The sequence below is a fragment of the Dipodomys spectabilis genome, unplaced genomic scaffold, assembly GCF_019054845.1.
Source record: "Dipodomys spectabilis isolate Male_0828 unplaced genomic scaffold, ASM1905484v1 ptg000127l, whole genome shotgun sequence".
Classification (NCBI taxonomy): domain Eukaryota; kingdom Metazoa; phylum Chordata; class Mammalia; order Rodentia; family Heteromyidae; genus Dipodomys; species Dipodomys spectabilis.
The window spans coordinates 4,532,517-4,551,190 of record NW_024870804.1 but is presented as its reverse complement, the minus strand read 5'-3'; the positions used below and the strand labels follow the sequence as shown (position 1 = coordinate 4,551,190).

The window sequence follows — 18,674 nt, the reverse complement described above, 5'->3', positions numbered from 1 at the left end:
ACCCTGGACACCTGCCGCGGCCTGGGCGCGGCGCCCGGAACCCAGGGCCGGGCGGGACCTGCACATCCGGCCCCACCCACCCGGGGCCTCGCCTCCGCCCGCCGGGCCGACCCGGGGTTCGCGGACACCCCCCCCCACCCCACCCCCCCTTCCCCGCTCCAGGCTCCCGGACCGAGCCGGAACCGAGGCCCGGGCGTGGGGGCCTGCACCTCCGACCGCACCCACCCGGGGCCTCGCCTCCGGGAGCCGCACCGACCCGGGGTTCGCGGACACACCCCCCCCCCTCTCCAGGCCGCCCCAACGCTGCCCGTCCCTTCCCCAGTCCCTCGGCTGCTCGGTTTCTGACCCTGCACTGAAAAGGGGATGCACCCCGTCCCCCAGAAAACCGTATGGCTGAGACATCCCCTGTTTGGAGAAGAGGCCGGGTTTGAGGACTTTGGAGACACTTTTTATCAGAATCCTAGGGCAGGTTGGATTCATCAGCCTGGCACACTGACGCCGCACCTCCGCCTAACCACACTGCCATAAACAGTTGAGCCCCGACTTTTGAGCTAGACAGAAGGTTGCCCCCCCCCCTTACACACACAAAACACACTCTTTCTAGGCTGGAGCATGGCTACAGCTCTGAGTCCCCAAAGCGAAGAGCCCCTAGAGGTTGAGGGGTGCCTAATAATGAAAGTGGAAAAGGACCCCGAATGGGCATCCGAGCCCATTCTGGAAGGTCCAGCGAGCACTGAGTGTGAGACCTTTCGCAAATGCTTCCGGCAATTCTGTTACGAGGATGTGACCGGACCGCACGAAGCTTTCAGTAAACTCTGGGAACTCTGCTGCCGGTGGTTGAAGCCAGAAATGCGTTCCAAGGAGCAGATCCTGGAGCTGCTGGTGATCGAGCAGTTTCTCACCATTTTACCGGAGAAGATTCAGGCTTGGGCACAGAAGCAGTGTCCGGAGAGTGGAGAGGAGGCGGTGGCCCTGGTCATCCATTTGGAAAAGGAGACGGGAAGCCTGAGACAGCAGGTGAGAGAGGATTTTCCAACTTTTTCTATTTTAGGAAAAAGAAGGTGGGAAAGGCAGATGGGTAGGGATGCAGTGCAGAAACAAGTGGGAAGATAAATAGTACTGATTGTTTTAAAGCCCTTAAACAGAACCCACTTAAAAAAGCAGATTCGAATTTCATATTGAATGAGAAAGGGAAAAGGTGACTTGAAAAACCTTGCAAAAAGCCTGGCACCTGTAATCGTAACTACACAGGAACTGAAGGATCTCAGTTCCAAACCATTCCTGGCAGACAAATCCCTGAGACTCTTATCTCCAATTAACCAGCCTAAACTCAGAAGTGGAGGTGTGGCTCAATGATTGAGTGCTAACCTGAAGCAAATGTGACATGCAGGAAAAAAAAAATAACCTTGCATATGAAACTAAACATTTTTTACCTAAATACTTATTTTAATCCTTGGTATAATGTGTTCAGCAAAATTATATTAGAGAACAAATATAATTATGCTTCAAAGGATTAGTCTTCTTTTAAAAAGAAGAGTTCATCAGTTATCCCAGAATCCCCTTTAATCCTTTACTGCCGGCCACGTCGTCTGAAGTGCTCTTAGTGCCTTGATCTTTGGTACTTTTGACTAGAGCCTCTGCCAGATCTTCATTTCTCAGTGGTTTTGCATGCTTGTCTAGTTGCTTTTCAGGGCCCTCATTAACCTCAGGGAATCCTGCAGCCTTTGCCAGATTTGCACCTTCACCTAGCCCAGGATTTGCACTCTGTAAAGATCTATCAGCTGATAGGTTAGGAACAGAAAAATCAATGGGTGGGTTAATTTTGTAAGTTTCTAGTTCCCTGGTGAATATATTTGTTTGCTGCTAATCCATTCCTCTGTGAACCTAATAGACATGACCACTCAATCACTATTAAGAAAGAGGCTCTGAGCCCAGATTACTCACACCTATAATCCTAGATAGGAAGCTAAGATGTAAGGACCAAGGTTCAAAGTCAGCAGGGGCAGGAAAGTCCTGAGACTCTTCAATTAACCACCAAAAGCCAAAAAGGAAGCAGTGGCTCAAATTGTAGAGCACCAGCCTTGAGCAAAAAAGCTTAGGGATCATGTCCAGGCCAAGTTTGTTTTGTTTTCTTTTTTCCAGTTCTGGGGCTTGAACTCAGGGCCTGGGTGCTGTCCCTGAGCTTCTTTGGCTCAAGGCTAGCACTCTACCACTTGAGCCACAGTTGCTACTTCTGGCTTTTTTATAGTAGTGTATTGGAGATAAGAGCCTCATGGACTTTTCTGCCAGGGATGGCTTCAAACCACAATCCTCAGATCTCAGCCTCCTGAATAGCTAGGATTATAGGCATGAACCACCACACCCAGCTCCAGGCCGAATTTAAGAAGACAATTAAGAAAGATGCCCTGCACTTCACCCCTAACATTTCTCCCACCTTACTAGCAATGAAAAGTACTCTCCATGGGAGTAGAAGAGCAGTTCAAGTGGTAGAGTGCCAGCCTTGAGCAGAAAAAGCCAAGTGAGAATGCAAAGCCCTGAGTTCAGGCATCAGTACCAACACACACATACTCTCTCTCTCTCTCTCTCTCTCTCTCTCTCTCTCTCTCTCTCTCTCTCTCTGTCACACACACACACACACACACACACACACACACACACACACACACACACTCCTATTCCCTTGCCCAAACTTACAAACAGTACTGTGAGCTAAGCATCCACAGAGGCTCTATTGGAAACAGGGAAAATTTCATTCTTTCTCAAATTTTCTGTCCTCTTTTTACATCTTTCTTGGAGGAATTTAGCCCTGATTTGGATATCTTTTTCACTCTTTCCATTATGGTATTGTTTTCTCTTCCCAGGTTGACAGTCCTCTGCACTCAGAGAAGCAAGCTCCACGTGGAACTGTGTGGGAGATAGCAGAATTCCAGCCAGAGCATGAACCTCAGTCCAGAGTGGTATCTCTGGAAGAAGCTAGAAACCTCCACACAGGACACCAGGAACAGCTGACACGAAAGAGAGTGTATCGGCCCTTGTCCAAGAATGGTGAGAAGACCTTAAAAACACATGCAGAGCAGATTTGTACTGTATCCTTAGCGCTGTGATTTGTAGTTATTTTTTAAATCTCTGTTATCAGCTTAGAGAATTTTTTTGTACTGCTACACATCTGGCTTTTGCCAGACTGCAGACAACTTGAAAAACTGAAAATAGAAATATTATTTATGTTCTAAATTTGAGGCACATTAAGGCATACAGAGAGATAAACAGTGAATCTTTACAGATAGGAGACACTAACATATAGGTTCCCTAGATAAGAATAAAACAAGTCAACACAAGAAAATGCCCACCTGACCTTCGCAGTCCATTTATCTTTCCATCTCCTGAAGTGTGACTCCATCTCAGGCTTAAAAAGAAGGAAAACACAACCCAGAGGGGCACACACCACTCAGGAATGTCTGGCTTGCTTCAAACAAACCAATCACCATCTGACAAATTGCCAAAAGGGAGAGGAAAAAAGATGGAAAGGGACAGTAAAAAAACAGTGGGTCTCAGACCATGTGGTGGACAATGGTGTTTCCAGGTTCTGCTGCTCACTCTCCTGAGTGGCCTTTACTTTCTTTTTACTAAGTAAACTCTTTACAGCTGTGGGAGGGGAAAAAGGGACAGAAACATCATTGGACCTACAGTTAGAAGACTCACCTACATCTTGTCTCTGCCCCCTACCTGTAGGATCTTGGGCAGATAACATGAAGAGGCACATTATTGCATGGAGTCTGCAAAGGCAGGAAGAACTGGGTTCAAGACGCAGATCTCCCTTAAAAATGTGTGGCATTGTTCAAGTCATTTCTCTAACTTTACATTCCTTCATCTACAAAAGGGAAATGACAAGGCTGGTGGTATAGATTTAACACAGCAGTATAAAGGTGCTTTCTCCCATAATGCAAAAAAAAATTTTTTTTGGTGCTGATCCTGGGGCTTGAACTCAGGGCCTGGGTGCTGTCTCTGAGCTATTTTGCTCAAGGCTAGCATTCTGTATCACTTGAGCCACAGTTCTACTTCTAGCCTTTTGGTGGTTAATTGGACATGAGAGTATCATATACTTTCCTGCCCAACCTGGCTTCATACTGCAATCCTCAGATCTCAGCCTCCTAAGCAGCTAGGATTACAGATGAGCCACCAACACTTTGCTGCAAAATTATTTTTAAACCTCAACTCTAACTTACACAAGATTTTATCAAAAGATAGATCCACTACCATGCCCAATTTGTATGTCTCTCTCCACTTTGAATTTATACATGATAGAATGCATCACAAACATTAATGAGCCATGTTCATTAGTGTGGACCCCCACTTGATCCATGGATTACATGTGTCCAGTGACTAGCTGATAAGCTTAGTCCAGTAAGTACCTATTTGCCATCTAGGACCATAATGAATTCTGAAAGTAGAAAATTTGTTCTTCTAAGGTGCTGACTGAGTATAGAGAGCAAAAGACTGAGGGATAGAAAGGTAACATCATTCTAAAGGAAGAGCTATGATTTCAGCCAGGTGGGACTATAATGTTTCCAAGAAGATTATTTTTCTTACTCTGTAGACAGTGGTAGAACAAGCTTTTAAGTTCTTGGTCACAAGTGATAGTTGATAGCTATTCCTAGTTTTCCCCCATACATTCCAGAGTTATTCCTAGTTTTCCCCCCATACATTCCAGAGATAAAGTTAGACTAAAGATATTGCTATGTAAAATTCATATATAAGGATAAGTTTATGAAAAACAGTTTACCTATTAAATATCTTCCACCTGTAGAAGGGTTTCATTTACCTGCAGTGTCTACTACTATGTATCTGTTTACTAAGTTTCCCAGGACAGTGTTTATCTATATAGTCTTAAGTTAGACTAAAAATCATGAACTGAACATTTGCACACCAAGTCACATTTACTTTATTTCACTTACAAGGAGTTTTCTTCTTGTTGTTGTTTTGGGGTGGGAGTTGTTTACTTTTAGTTTTCAAGATTTAAGATTTGAGATTTCAAAAAAGTTTGGATTTCTGGGGGGGCGGGGGGGGGGGGGAGGCTGGGAAGGGATGTGAAGGGTAAACAAAGGAGGAGGCTGCAATGCTTGATAAGAAATGTACTCATTATCTTGCCCATGTAATTGTAACCCCTCTGTACAGTATGTTCACAAAAAATAAAAAAAAGTTTGGATTTCTGACTTAGGGGAAAAAATCATATGGAAGCTACAACAGTTGGAGCTCATGGCCACAGCCCATGGCTATGCCCTTTCAATGGGATGTATGTGCTCTAATACCCCACCCCCATCCCTAATCCCCACCTAATTTCTCTCATCACACACTTTACCTGCTTCCTTACTGAAAAGGTGACCATTTTATATCTGTCTTCACACATATTCATTCCCTAACAGGAGATGAATTAAAGGACCAGAGCCTAGAATACTAATTGTTTCTTCTCTTTTTTACAGCTCAGTCTTCTCCCTGGGTTCCTGTTTCTGCTAATGAGTGGGGCACAATGGATGAGGAGGTAACAACCGCACGTCTTCCTGCCCGGTCCCAGGTGAGTGGTAACTAGCTTCCCTGGCCTGCCTTCCTAGAGTGTTCAGTCACAATTATTTCCTTTGTTTTCATTGCCTTCAAATTGTTACACCCTCTCCAAAAAACATTCCCCACCCCTGCCATGTTCTTTTCCAGAAAAGATTAGACCCAGTCCCGTGAATAATGAAATGTTTCTTTTATGCTATGACTCCTTATTGCTTTGTTTGGCCTACAATACACAGCTGGCTCCTTCATTCTCATTCTTCAGAGCCCTCTTCTGCTTCATTCTTGATCTCCCATCTTTGAAGACCCAGCACTTACCTTGGTAGTCATTGGTGGTGTTGGTGTTGGTGTTGTTACAGGAACCCCCAAGAGATACCCACACAACAAGAGGGTTTTCCTACAGAAAGAGAGTACACCCGATTCCTGCTCACACAGGCTTCTGCCAGGATGACAGGAAGGAGAGCGCTGGGAACAGGGTCTCCCTGGGTAAGAATTCTTCCCTTTACAAGTAAAAGTGATTTCCCGTGGACTCCTTCCTTCTGGTAGTTAAACATTCAGAGGTCAATGTTAATGCTCAAAGGAGCTCCATAGTTCTGTAGTACAATCACACATCTCACTTCCAATGAAGAAAAAGTATAGTAACTTAGGAATTAAAACATTGGAAAGGAGTGCAAAGAAAACTCAATTTTTAGAAAATATAATCTTATACACATTCACTTTATTAAATGTTCCATGAAGTCACAAAATCTTTTGGGATTTGTTGTTAATAATAACTCAACTGCTAACACAGAGCCACCTAATATATTTGTTGGATGAGTGAATGGAAATCTTAAAAATAATGAAAGAGAGGAATTAATTTAAATTCTAAAACCTCCATAACATGTTGTGAATCATTTAAATGGCACAAATTTACATTTACATGCACACATGACCACTACTGTGTCCATCTACAGGCAGATTTTTTTTTTTTTTTTGGGTCCGGTCGTGGGGCCTGAACTCTGGGCCTGGGCACTATCCCTCAGCTCTTCAGCTCAAGGCTAGCGCTCTACCACTTGAGCCACAGCGCCACTTCCGGCTTTTTTCTTTTTGCTTATGTGGTGCTGAGGAATCAAACCCAGAGCCTCAGGCATGCAAGGCAAGCACTCTACCACTGAGCCACCTTCCCAGCCCCTACAGGCAGATTTTTGGGGGATTCATTTTATGTGCTTTAAGAAAAAGGATGAGTTGGATTCATTCATATACAAGCTTTTACTCAGAAGTCAAAGAGTACTTATGAGTAAAATGATAGGCCAAAAATGTACACTAATATCAATGTATAACTCACATTTTGTATATATGTATAGGATACAGTTATCCTATCTAATGCCATTAGCCACAAGTTTATTACATTAAATAAAATTCAAACTTCCTCAGTGGCAGTAGCCACTATATCAATATACAGTAGCTCATTGACAACACTGTTACAGGACATTTCTAGAATCATAGAAAGTTCTGTTAGACATACAAACACAAAATAGAAATTATAAAATGAGCCATATCAAACTGAATGGACAAATACAGATTAACAATGTCTATTTTTAGGAAGCAGTTTTTTAAAAAGGACCAATTTTAAATGGCATACCAGTAACAATTCACCCTTGAAAAACAGCAAGCCATCTTGAGCCATCTTCCTGGTAGTGCACACAAAACACACATCATACCATTGCTCTGGAGCACATGGTATCAGATTCTGGTAGCACATTGACTTAGTGTCCTTAGTAAAATTTGCCTCTAGTAGCAAGTGAACATACCCTTAGAAATCAGGTAATCAGGTCACATGGAAGTCATATTGTTAATTTGTACCCAGAAATGGTGTGACTGGTCCTCATGGTAGTTGTACTTTTAATTAGAGGGAACTTCTAGGTGAATAATGCTGTTTCCCATAATAGCTGTACCAGTTTATGTCCCCACCAATTGTATAGTGTTGTTTTCTTCACTTCCTCTCCAGCCCTTGTACTTTTTTGTTTTGATGCTAGTAGCTATTCTAACAAGTGTGAAGTGGAGCTCTTGGTGATTGCTGGTTAGTGAGGCTGTGAGTAGCTGTCCATGAACCTGTTGGCCATTTGTATATCTTATCTAATCAGGTCCTCTGCCCTTTTTTAATCAGATTTTTTGTTTTGGGGTTGTATGATTCCTTATGTAATTTATATTTTAAAATCTTATCAGATATATGGCTAACTAATTTTATTTTCATTCTATTGGCTCTCTTGTTGTTGACTCTCCTTTGCTACACAGAAGGTTTTTTAATTAATGTAGTCCAAGTTTATTTTTGCTTTTGTTGACTGTGCTTTCAGTGGTATATCAAATAAATATACACACACATACACACATATGGATTTTATGGTTTCTGGTTTTACATTTTTGTGAGTAGGAAGATAAGGGTCAAATTCCACTCCCTTGAATGCAGATATTCACTTTTCCCAGCACCAGTTTTTGAATAGCCTTTCCCTTATCAAAGATGTAAGTTGACCATAGATGCATGTATTTATTTCTGGGATCTGTTCTCGTCCACTGTGTCAGTTTCATCTTGGTACCATACTATTCAATTAGTATAGTTTTATAATAGTTGAACAAAAAAATCCTTACATCTCTGAAAGTCTCGTGTGTTTGTTGAGGTAGACAAGGAGGGGATAGATACGGGGTATAGCAAAAAAAAATTACAGATTATTTTGTAACAAATATGTGTCTGGAGCATACTCTGAACCTTACACAACATCAGCTACTAACTTGTAATTGGTGGTAACAAATGTGCCTTACTCTCTTTTTTTTGCCAGTCCTGGGGCTTGAACTCAGGGCGTGAGCACTGTCCTTGAGCTTCTCTTGCTCAAGGCTAGCATTCTACCATTTGAGCCATAGTGCCACTTCTGGCTTTTTCTGTTTATGTGGTACTGAGGAATCAAACCAGGGGCTTCATACATGTTAGGCAAGCACTCTACCACTAAGCCACATTCCCAACTCACCCTTTACTCTTTTGTGGGGCTTGAACTCTGGGCCTGGGCACTGTCCCTCAGCTCTTCAGTTCAAGGCGAGCACTCTACCACTTGAGCCATAGTGCCACTTCCATTTTTCTGGTGGTTTATTGGAGATAAGAGTCTCACGGAGGGGGAGAAGGGGGAAGATGGGAAGGGATAGGAAGGGGAAACAAAGGAGGAGGCAACAATGCTTGATAAGAAATGTACTCATTACCTTGCCTGTGTAATTGTAACCCCTCTGTATGGTATTTTCACAATTAAAAAAAAAAGTCTCAGGGACTCTCCTGCCCGGGCTAGCTTTGACCCACGATCCTCAGATCTCAGCCTCCAGAGTTGCTAGGATTATAGGTGGGAGCTACTGGCACCCAGGTCACATCTTACTCTTAAAGGTAGTATTCCTGACAGAATTAGCAAGGAAAGTAAGTAGTGCATAATACATGAAAGCAAAGCCTCAGCATTGTAGAGGGCACGTGAGCAAAGGTCATGGCTAAGGAAAGCTTTGGTGGGTCCAGCAGAAGACTGGGGCATGCAGTAATGACATCCCTGCAGTAATGTGAAATGTTGATCTTTCTGTAGTGTCTGCATCTAACAAGACAGCCCGGTTGGAACAAAGAAAGGAGCCATGGACTGTAGGCCTACATTCCTTGAATAAGAGGAGCATCCTGCAAAGCAGCTATGTCAAGGAAAAGGCAGTCCATGCTGTTCAGATCCCTGCCAGGAGTGCCAGGAAAGCATGGAGGGAGCCCCAACAGTGGGGTTTAGAAGATGAAAAAATAGCAGGTGTGCACTGGAGCTACGAAGAAACTAAGACTTTCCTTGCAATTCTCAAGGAGTCTCGTTTTTACGAAACACTCCAGGCTTGCCCCCGAAATAGCCAGGTGTACGGTGCTGTGGCTGAATGGTTGCGAGAATGTGGTTTCCTCCGAACCCCAGAACAGTGTCGGACCAAGTTCAAAAGTCTTCAGAAAAGCTATCGGAAAGTCAGGAATGGCCATGTGCTAGAACCTTGTGCCTTCTTTGAGGACATGGATGCTTTGTTGAACCCTGCAGCCCATGCGCCGTCTGCTGACAAGCCAAAGCAGGTGGTCTCTCTTCCCCGGTTGAAGAGAATTGCTGTCTGCGCAAGAGAACAGGTCAGTTTGGTGGAGGAGGAAGCTGCCGAAGAATCTGATGGGGATGAAATGGGCGTTGAATTTATCCGCAAGTCTGAAGTCCGTGGTGCCCCTGTCTTGTTTCAAAACCTGAGTGGTAAGGATCATGATATGTTCCTGGTCTTAAAACAGAAGTGTGGTCTTGGGGAAAAAGAGGAGATGAGACACAACCAGAGCTGGGGAGGACTTGTCATAAATCCTGCAGCCTTCACTGTGGTATGACCTCATAACTGAAAGTGCACTAAGGTGTTTCTGACTAGCACTAAGAGTGCAGGTAGCACTTCTGGCCGGCCAGGAGGGTCTGCTTTCAGTTTAGAGTAAAGCATTGGATTCTGAACATTTGGGACCTTCTGGAAGGAAGATAGAGAAGCTGAATGGTTCTCAGGCTCTACTATTATTTGAGAGTTGGTATAAAGTAGTCAGTTGTATTAGCTTATAATAAGTGTTTTACACCATTTAGGATACCCAATAAAAAAAAATTTGAAAGAGTGAAAAACTGAAAACAAAGTATATTTTTTGTCTAATGTAAAACTAGTAGAAAGAAGAGAGAAACACAAAAAAGATGAGTTAAATAGGAAAAACAATGCAAAAGCAATGTAATTCCAAATACATCATTAGTTACAAAATTATACAACTAAGATGGTCACACATTTGAAAATCAACTACATGCTAGGCCCCAAAGGTTTATGCCTGAAATCATAGTTTCTTAGGAGGCTATGGGCAGAAAGGCCAGCATGAGCAAACTAGACTGTCTCCAAAATAACCAGCAAAAAATTAAGCTGAAGGCATGATTCAGATGGAGGAATGCCAGCATAGCCTAGCAGGCTTGAGGCCCTAATGTCAAACCTCAGTATCACCAAACTACAAACAACTAATCTACACATTGATTACAGGAGATACATCTTAAATATAGAAATGAAGATATATTAAAAAGGCTATCCCTATTGAAAAGAAAGCTAACATTGAGAATTTGGGGACTGAAATACAGAGTTAAATTGTCTGGTAAACTTTCTGACATGTGCACTGTGTAAGTACACAGGGTTTCTGTGTAATATGTGACTAAGACAACAGGGTCATTAATGTGTCAATATTGAATGGGATATAGAGGAGGGAGCTCTGGAAATGCTGAAATGCAGCATTACCTGACACTGTTGTCAGCAGTGTCTTCTCTCCTCCAGTCATTAAAAGATGACAAGTTCTTAGAATGGAAAATAAATCAGTCTAGGAGAGCGTGGAATACACTCAAGACTACACCTACTCAAATAGATCTGCCAAAAAGGTAGGAAGATCCCTTATGCATATATAGGTATGCACCTATTTGAGAACCCATAGACATACGGGGAGCCCCGAGGTCAAAGGGGAAGAGACTGCCCAGTAACTATAGATGGAGGCTGGAAATCACTGTTTCCACAATGTGCAAAGAGCACATTTAACAAATTAATGCTCAGCCTGCTCTGAAAAGCATTGTTCTACTTAGTGCTGAGCACAGGTAGATAACAGACTGTGGGCAGAGCATTTGATGAGTGTTGAGGGTTCAGAATCTGCACAAGGTTTTGCTCCTCAGGGAAGACTGTGATAAGAACTCTACAGGAGTTCCTGAGAGGTGTTATAGTCCTTTCTGAGCCACTTGGAAGAGACCCTGTGAACACCTTAGTCCTTTAGTTGGTCCCACAGCAGTGGCAGGTTTGAGAGAGCATACTGTAAACCTAGATCAGTTCATCCATTCTAGTGAAAAAGCCCTATTTGGATTTTGCCTTTATGGATTCATGTAAGAACTAATGTGTGTACAACTTGTGTCTTCCAATTCAGAAACAGTGCCTCATCTTTGTTCTTTGTATCTTTCAATAAAATATTGTTATTTTTAATATAGATCTTCTCATTTCCTGGGTATATCATACGTCCTGTTGCTACTGTGAATGGGATTTTTTTCCCTTACACTTTGTAATGGTTGTAGTATAGAAGCGCCAGGCTCCTGTTCTTACATCTTTGAACTGTATCTTTGAATGGCAGGTGTGCACTGGGGCTATGAAGAAACCAAGACCTTTCTTGACATCCTTCATGAGACTCGGTTTTATGAAGCCCTTCAGGCCTGTCATCGGAAGAGCAAGTTGTATGGGGCCGTGGCAGAACAACTTCGAGAATGTGGCTTCCTTCGGACGCCAGAACAATGCCGAACCAAGTTCAAAAGCCTTCAGAAGAGTTACCGCAAGGTAAAGAATGGCCATGTGCTAGAGACATGTGCATTCTACGAGGAGATGGATGCCCTAATTAACTCTCGGGCACCTGCCCCCTCTACCAACGCTCCAGAAGAAATATCTCCACCCCCAAGGCAAGAAAGAGTGCATATTGAGGTTGAACCCCAGGAATCTACAGGCTGGGAAGCTGAGGAGAGTTCACAGGAGACAGTAATAGAAGATTCTGGAAGTGACCAGATGAGCGAGGAGGAAACTGTACAAGAGCCAGAATTCCAGGGACCTCCCAGTCTACTGCAAAGCCCACCTGGTAAGGGGTTTCAGATAGAAAGGAGATGGTGTCACGGGTCTTGTATGTTTACTCAGTCCCTGTGTTTGTGCCAGGTGCTACTTGAGGGACAAGAAATAGCAATTTTGAATAAAACAAGCCTCTTCTCGTGGTGCTTCCATTCAAAGGAGGAACTCATTCACATTCAGTCTCGGAGATCTCAGCCTTGGTTTTTGTCTCTATGGGCCAGGTAATATTTTGTATCTCTTGAAAATACTATAGAGAGAAACGTAGATTCTACAGGAGAAAAAACTTGGATGAAGGAGTGTCAGTAAGCGCAAATGAAACATCTCACAGATAAGTGATATTCATGAGAAAAAAAGGAAAGATAAAATGAGAGATCAGATTCTGGCCCTGAGCTACATGGGTGTACATATACCACTGACAGCTCAATGCTTTGATGCTACCATGACATCACACCAGCCTCTCAGACTAAAATGTTGAACTAAAGTCACCATCTTCCTTGCTGCTCCATGGCTCGTCCATGTTCTCCATCCCACGTTCATCCACACTCGTAACTTTACAGGTGATTTTAGTTCTTTACCTGACATTTTTGTTCAGGCAGATGACGCCATTCATCAGCCATCATAGAGCCTCACCTTCCCTGCCTGTCCCCTCTGCAGTTGCCACAGCCACTGCCTACTTTTGCCTTTCTTGGCTTGTTGGCCAGACTGTAAAAGTCATGAAAGTCTTCAGACCATCAGTGCTTTAATGCTTTGCAGTCCCGAGCTCACTTTATGCCTCAGGCCTTACCTATTGGCATGCACCCTATGCATATTTGAAGCAGAGCTATTTCCCACCTGCTCCTTAAGCTCTCACATGTAAATCTTAGCTCACAGTCTTCCCTCCACCCTAAACACCCCTGACTCTGCATGTCCATGATCACATCCTCTCAGCTCCCATCCTTTTATTGTATGGCAAATATGTTATATGCCCTAAGACCTCCCAGTAAGTGATGAGCTCCTGAATGCTCTTTGTGTAGCCTCTGGATGCTCCACAGAAAAGAATATATGAAATAGTGCAGGTGGATTTCCTGAAGCAAGTAACTCTAGTTCGCTTGAATTGATTAGTGTATCCAAGGCATACACCTCAGAGAAGGGGATTCATACATTTGTTCCCGGTAGTGTTTATATCAGAAATTTATAGTACAGAGATGGAAACAAAGTCTTTGTGAATCTTATTTTTTTTTGAGGGGGGATGGGAGGGAGGGGCGCCACAGGGTTTGGTCATGGGGCTTGAACTCTGGGCCTGGGCACTGCCCCTCAGCTCCTCAGCTCAAGGCCAGTGCTCTACCACTTGAGCCACAGCGCCACTTCCAGTTTTCTCATGGTTTATTGGAGATAAGAGTCTTACGGACTTTCCTGCCCAGGCTAGCTTTGAACCATGATCCTCAGATCTCAGCCTCCAGAGTAGCTAGGATTATAGGTGTGAACCACTGGCACCCAGCCTGTGAATCTTATTTTTTTTTAGGGGGGGAGTCCAGTCGTGGGGCCTGAACTCTGGGCCTGGGCGCTGTCCCTCAGCTCTTCAGCTCAAGGCTAGCGCTCTACCACTTGAGCCATAGCGCCACTTCCAGCTTTTTTTCCTTTTTGCTTATGTGGTACTGAGGAATCAAACCCAGGGCCTTATGCATGCAAGGCAAACACTCTACCATTGAACCACCTTCCCAGCCCGTGAATCTTATTTTTAAGGTGATCTCCAGACCTATCATCGAATTATCAAATTTTCTCTGTGACTTCCTCCAAATCTCAGAACAATGCCAGACCCAGTAACAAAGCCTCAAAGGACTCTTCTAGGAGCAGACATTTCTGGAGCATTTTCCTTATCTTAATGAATTGACTGATAGCTTCCTCTCTCCCATTGATAGCTACCCTTTTCTCCCCATCCTGTGCCATAGCTAACTAACCTGAATGTATGGAAGAAAAGTAATATTGAATGCCTGCTTGTAACACTAGGGCAGTTAGCACACGCTCAGCAGCAAGCGCTTGGGAAACAAACAAGCCTGGTTGGAGCCTAACTTACTCAGCTGATAAAATAGGTTTTAGCAGTATAATGAGATGAGATGGGACCAGCTATGAATAGAAGACTGTTGAAGCTAGGTAAGAGGTTCATGGGAGTTCATTTATTATTCATACCATGTTTGACTTTCCCATGATTAAATGGAAGTACAAAAATCATAAGCAGGCTGGGTACGGGTGGCTCAGGCCTGTAATCCTAGCTACTCAGGAGGCTAAGATCTGAGGATCACGGTTCAAATCCAGCCCGGGCAGGAAAGACCGTGAGACTCCTATCTCCAGTAAACCACTAGAAAACTGGAAGTAGTGCTGTATCTCAAGTGGTAGAGCGCTCGCCTTGAGCTGAAGAGCTGAGGGACAGCACCCAGGCCCAAAGTTCAAGCACCATGACTGACAAAAAAAAAAAAAAAAATCATTTGACCAAGATGGGTATCAGGACCAGAGCATGATTCCAAAGCTTATCTCTCTTCACCATGCCATGTTCTCTGCCAGAAAATCTCCAGAGAAAAGCTGGATCCAGGATGTGTCTTGCGGTAAGTGTAGAATGTAGGTGAGAAAGGAAGGGAAAAAAATCATTGCACCTATGCCAGGCGCCCGTGGCTCACACGTGTAATCCTAGCCACTGTATCTCAAGTGGTAGAGCGCTCGCCTTGAGCTGAAGAGCTGAGGGACAGCACCCAGGCTGAGTTCAGCCCTATGACTGATTAAAAAAAAAATCATTCCACCTTTGGAAACAGAATTAAGATATAAGTTGGTGTGGCCTCCAGGATGGCCAGAAAAAACAGTGACAAGAGCATATGAGAGTAAAAAAATGCTCATGGATAGGACACAACTGACTACTGGTGAACATAGAAGAGGAAATTGGAATTGGTCATTAAAATGTGCCCTGAAGACTGATGTAGTATAGTGATAATACTTCACTATATCTTAGTATAGATGTGAAATAATGAAAAAAAGATGAACTAGAGCTTCAGAGATATAAACCAAGTAGCTTCTATATTGATTGTGATACAGAGAATAATGACTTGGATTATAGTTTAAAATACTTCTCAAGCTCCTCAAAAAGCTGAGAACCAGAGATTTGAGGTTTGAAGCCATCATGGGCAGAAAAGTCTTATGAACAAAAAAAAGTAGGGATGGAGTCATGGTTCAAGAGAGAGAGCACCAACTGAGGAAGTAAGCCAAATGATCACAAGGCCCTTAGTTCAAATCCTAGTACAGCCCTTCCTCCCCCCACCTCCCACCCCCACAAAAAAAAATGTGTATCTGGTAGCTTATTCAATCCTGGGTGTTACTGGCTGGCTTACAGAACCTTTTTAGGGGGTTCAATCATAAAGCTTAAACTCAGAGGCTGGATGCTCAAGGCTGATGATCTACCACTTCAAAGCCACAGCACCGCTTCCAATTTTCTGGTGGTTAATTGGAGATAAGAGGCACAAAGACTTTTCTGCCTGGGCTGGCTTTGAGCAGCAATTCTCATATCTCAACCTCCTGAGTAGCTAGGGAGACTTTTTTAAAATATAATTTTAATTTTTGTTGTCGTTATTAAGGTATGTACAAGGGATTAAGCCAGGTAATAAGTACGATTGTTTTGGAGAATGTAACCCCTTAACTTGAAAAAGGACATAGCATAATAAATTAGAAGAGGCACAGGATTTGTAGCCTATGAAGTATAGAGGGTTCATAATATGCCATACCTTGCAGGCCAGGTTAATTGATTATGCTAAAATAACAAAAACCGTTGTGTGAGTTTGTATTGTCTTCCCCCCTCCTCAGATTTTGAAATTATAAGTACTGTCAAGGAGGACCCGGCCCATGTTACATATAAGGACACAGATCCACAGCGGGTGTTCCTAGAAAAGTCTAGAAGAGCTGTTTCCCAGAATGCTGATCCCAGCAAGTATCAAAAAAGGGAATGCATCTCAGGAAGACAATGGGCAAACCTTCAAGCAATGAGACAGGGGAAGCTGATGGCTCAGCCGAGAGATTTAGGGAGAGCTGTTGTGCATCCGAGGCCTTTCGTGGGGAAGAGACCCTCCAGACTCCTCAAGTATGGAGAGAGCTTTGGAAAGAATGCCCGGCTTGTGTGCCGGATGACCCACCCGAAAGAGAATCCCTACAAATGTGGTGTCTGTGGGAAGGGCTTTGGTAGAAGCCGGAGCCTGATGAGACACCAAAGAATCCACACAGGAGAAAAGCCTTTCAAATGCCTTGACTGTGGGAAAAGCTTTAATGACTCCTCGAATTTTGGAGCCCACCAGAGAGTCCATACAGGCGAGAAGCCATACAGATGTGGAGAGTGTGGGAAATGCTTCAGTCAGAGCTCCAGTCTCGTCATCCACCAGAGGATGCACACTGGCGAGAAGCCTTACCAATGTGGAGAGTGCGGGAAAAGCTTCACCAACAGCTCCCATTTCAGTGCCCACCGCAGAGTCCACACTGGAGAGAATCCCTACAAATGTGGAGACTGTGAGAAAAGTTTCAATAACTGCACCAGATTTCGAGAGCACCTACGAATCCACACCGGGGAGAAGCCCTATGGCTGTGGCCAGTGTGGCAAACGTTTCAGTAAGAGCTCTGTGCTCACCAAACACCGGGAAGTCCATGGAAGAGACAAGCTCCTGCCACATCCTGCCTCGCTGTACACCCCAGAGACGCTGCCAAAGGGGAAGAGCGAGGAGTTCAGGAAAACTTGATGATGGGCTCCCCCCCCAGTCATCTGACCCCCAACCTAGCTCTCGGAGTGAGGCCAAAAAGAAATTTAAAAAGTGTAGTTGACAATGTAAATAAACTAGGCCTTCACCCTGTTCTCACCTCCGCCTCTAAATTAGTCTGTCCATCTCCCATGCATCGCTCCTCCTTCGAGAAAGTGGGAAGGAGAGGCGGTCTGGGTTGGGACGGAAGTGTTGTTCGGTGTGCTGAGGCCAGCGACAGTCAAGATCCTGTCATGTGGGTAAGCGTTGATGGCCAGAAGATGAACGCCAAAAGGTTCGGTGGTGCTGGCGATCCACCGCAGGAGAAACATGACAAAAGGATTATCATCGTCAGGTAGAACTTTCTGGAATCAATCTGGTCAAAGTTGCCTCAGATCCATCTTTGTTTTGAAGATATTCCCAAAAGGAGAGTAAAGATTCTGTCACCTCCTTCAGGAGTTGTGTGTCAAGAAGCTGATCCAAATAGCTAGAGTAGAATTCCTGTGTCGTCACTGAAGTCATGTTACAGTACCTCGCCTTCCGTGAGGGGAACCATCCTTTTCTGTGCCCGATTGCTGTGCCTGCTGCCTCACCAGCCTCCAGTAATCCTGGCCCTTTCTGCCATTTTTCACAAGTCCCACACTTACCTCCTGATTCTTCTGGGTGCTCTTATCTGACTCTCCAGGACTGTCCTGTTCCACAATCATGGCAGAGGGTGCATACTCTTGGGGTCTCGTTAAAGTAGCATTTGAGATGCATTCTCGTTCTGTCCTATAACTTCTCGTACCCAGAACATGCTGCTGTGTTGGCATATTTTATACCTCCCACCCCACTATCATACTACCTTTAGTGAACTTAAGCCTGCGTTAGATCAGAGAGGCATCTCGGTGCAAGCCAGCAGCTCCCAGAGGACTGGCTGTTAGATAGGCTGGTCTCTGCCCCCTGAGACTTTTCATCTCTGTTAAGAAGATCTTAAACCTAACCATATAGCCCTGAGTAGTTCTACTTTATAGCTCACGCAGTGAAAGTGGAAATAGTGATAGAAACTTTCAATCCAGTACTCAGATTTGATTTTCTTCAGTTACTGTTTGGTCTGAAAAATCTCTTTGATAATTCACAGCAACAAAGGGCAGAAAAGTTCAGGTAGCGGAATAGATCATCTATATGTGGAATCACAGTTGGAACCCAGAAATCTGGTCTCCCGAAGCCAGTTGCTTCCAGGAGAGGCCAGTGGCATTTGAACCCTAGTGCACAGGTAGCCCAGGGTGGCCTTGCTACAGGGAGTGGCAAGTCACAAAGCTTACTGGGACAATACCCAGAGTTAGGGCTTTGAATCATTGCTTCCATAACTCTTCTTTCCCCCCTTCTGTGAAATGCTTTCTTGTTTAAAGACATCTAGAGTTAGAATGTTTTAGTATGTTTGTGCCATTCAACAAAAGCACCAAGAAGGATGAGCTCTGTAGGAAGAAACTGTTTACAGTGTCCAAGTGGGCAGGGCCTGGTGGGAGGCAGGTGACTCAGGTAATCCTCAATTTACAGTTGCTGGAAGTGATATTTTCCATATCCCAACAGTTGCGTTCTTCCATCTTGTCCAAATTAGAGATGTGTAACAGTGTGTGTTGTCATTGGGCCTAGCACAGTACATGGTGCATGGCACCAGAGGGCATGTACTTCTGTTGTATAGGTGTTCTGCAGTTCCAGCTCTGGAGAAGACTCCATTTGCATAAGCCACCC

The 18,674-nt window shown here is 44.1% G+C and overlaps 1 protein-coding gene across 1 annotated transcript; it reads left to right on the top strand.

The window, feature by feature from the left end:
• Nucleotides 1-250: 250 nt before the first annotated feature.
• On the top strand, nucleotides 251-17,060 carry Zkscan2 (zinc finger with KRAB and SCAN domains 2). Its single transcript, XM_042689860.1, has 7 exons — nucleotides 251-1,017; nucleotides 2,862-3,045; nucleotides 5,478-5,569; nucleotides 5,910-6,036; nucleotides 9,138-9,809; nucleotides 11,723-12,214; nucleotides 16,024-17,060. The coding sequence occupies exons 1-7, from the start codon at nucleotides 613-615 to the stop codon at nucleotides 16,941-16,943; spliced, it is 2,892 nt and encodes a 963-aa protein (XP_042545794.1). The 5' UTR covers nucleotides 251-612; the 3' UTR covers nucleotides 16,944-17,060.
• Nucleotides 17,061-18,674: the final 1,614 nt, after the last annotated feature.

What these genes read in the sequence shown, in the direction of transcription:
- Zkscan2 (XM_042689860.1), top strand. Translation starts at nt 613, where the DNA reads ATGGCTACAGCTCTGAGTCCCCAAAGCGAAGAGCCCCTAGAGGTTGAG. An exon ending in GTCTTCCTGCCCGGTCCCAG is followed by an intron (nt 5,570 to 5,909) that starts GTGAGTGGTAAC and finishes GTGTTGTTACAG; the next exon opens with GAACCCCCAAGAGATACCCA. An exon ending in CTTGTTTCAAAACCTGAGTG is followed by an intron (nt 9,810 to 11,722) that starts GTAAGGATCATG and finishes TTTGAATGGCAG; the next exon opens with GTGTGCACTGGGGCTATGAA.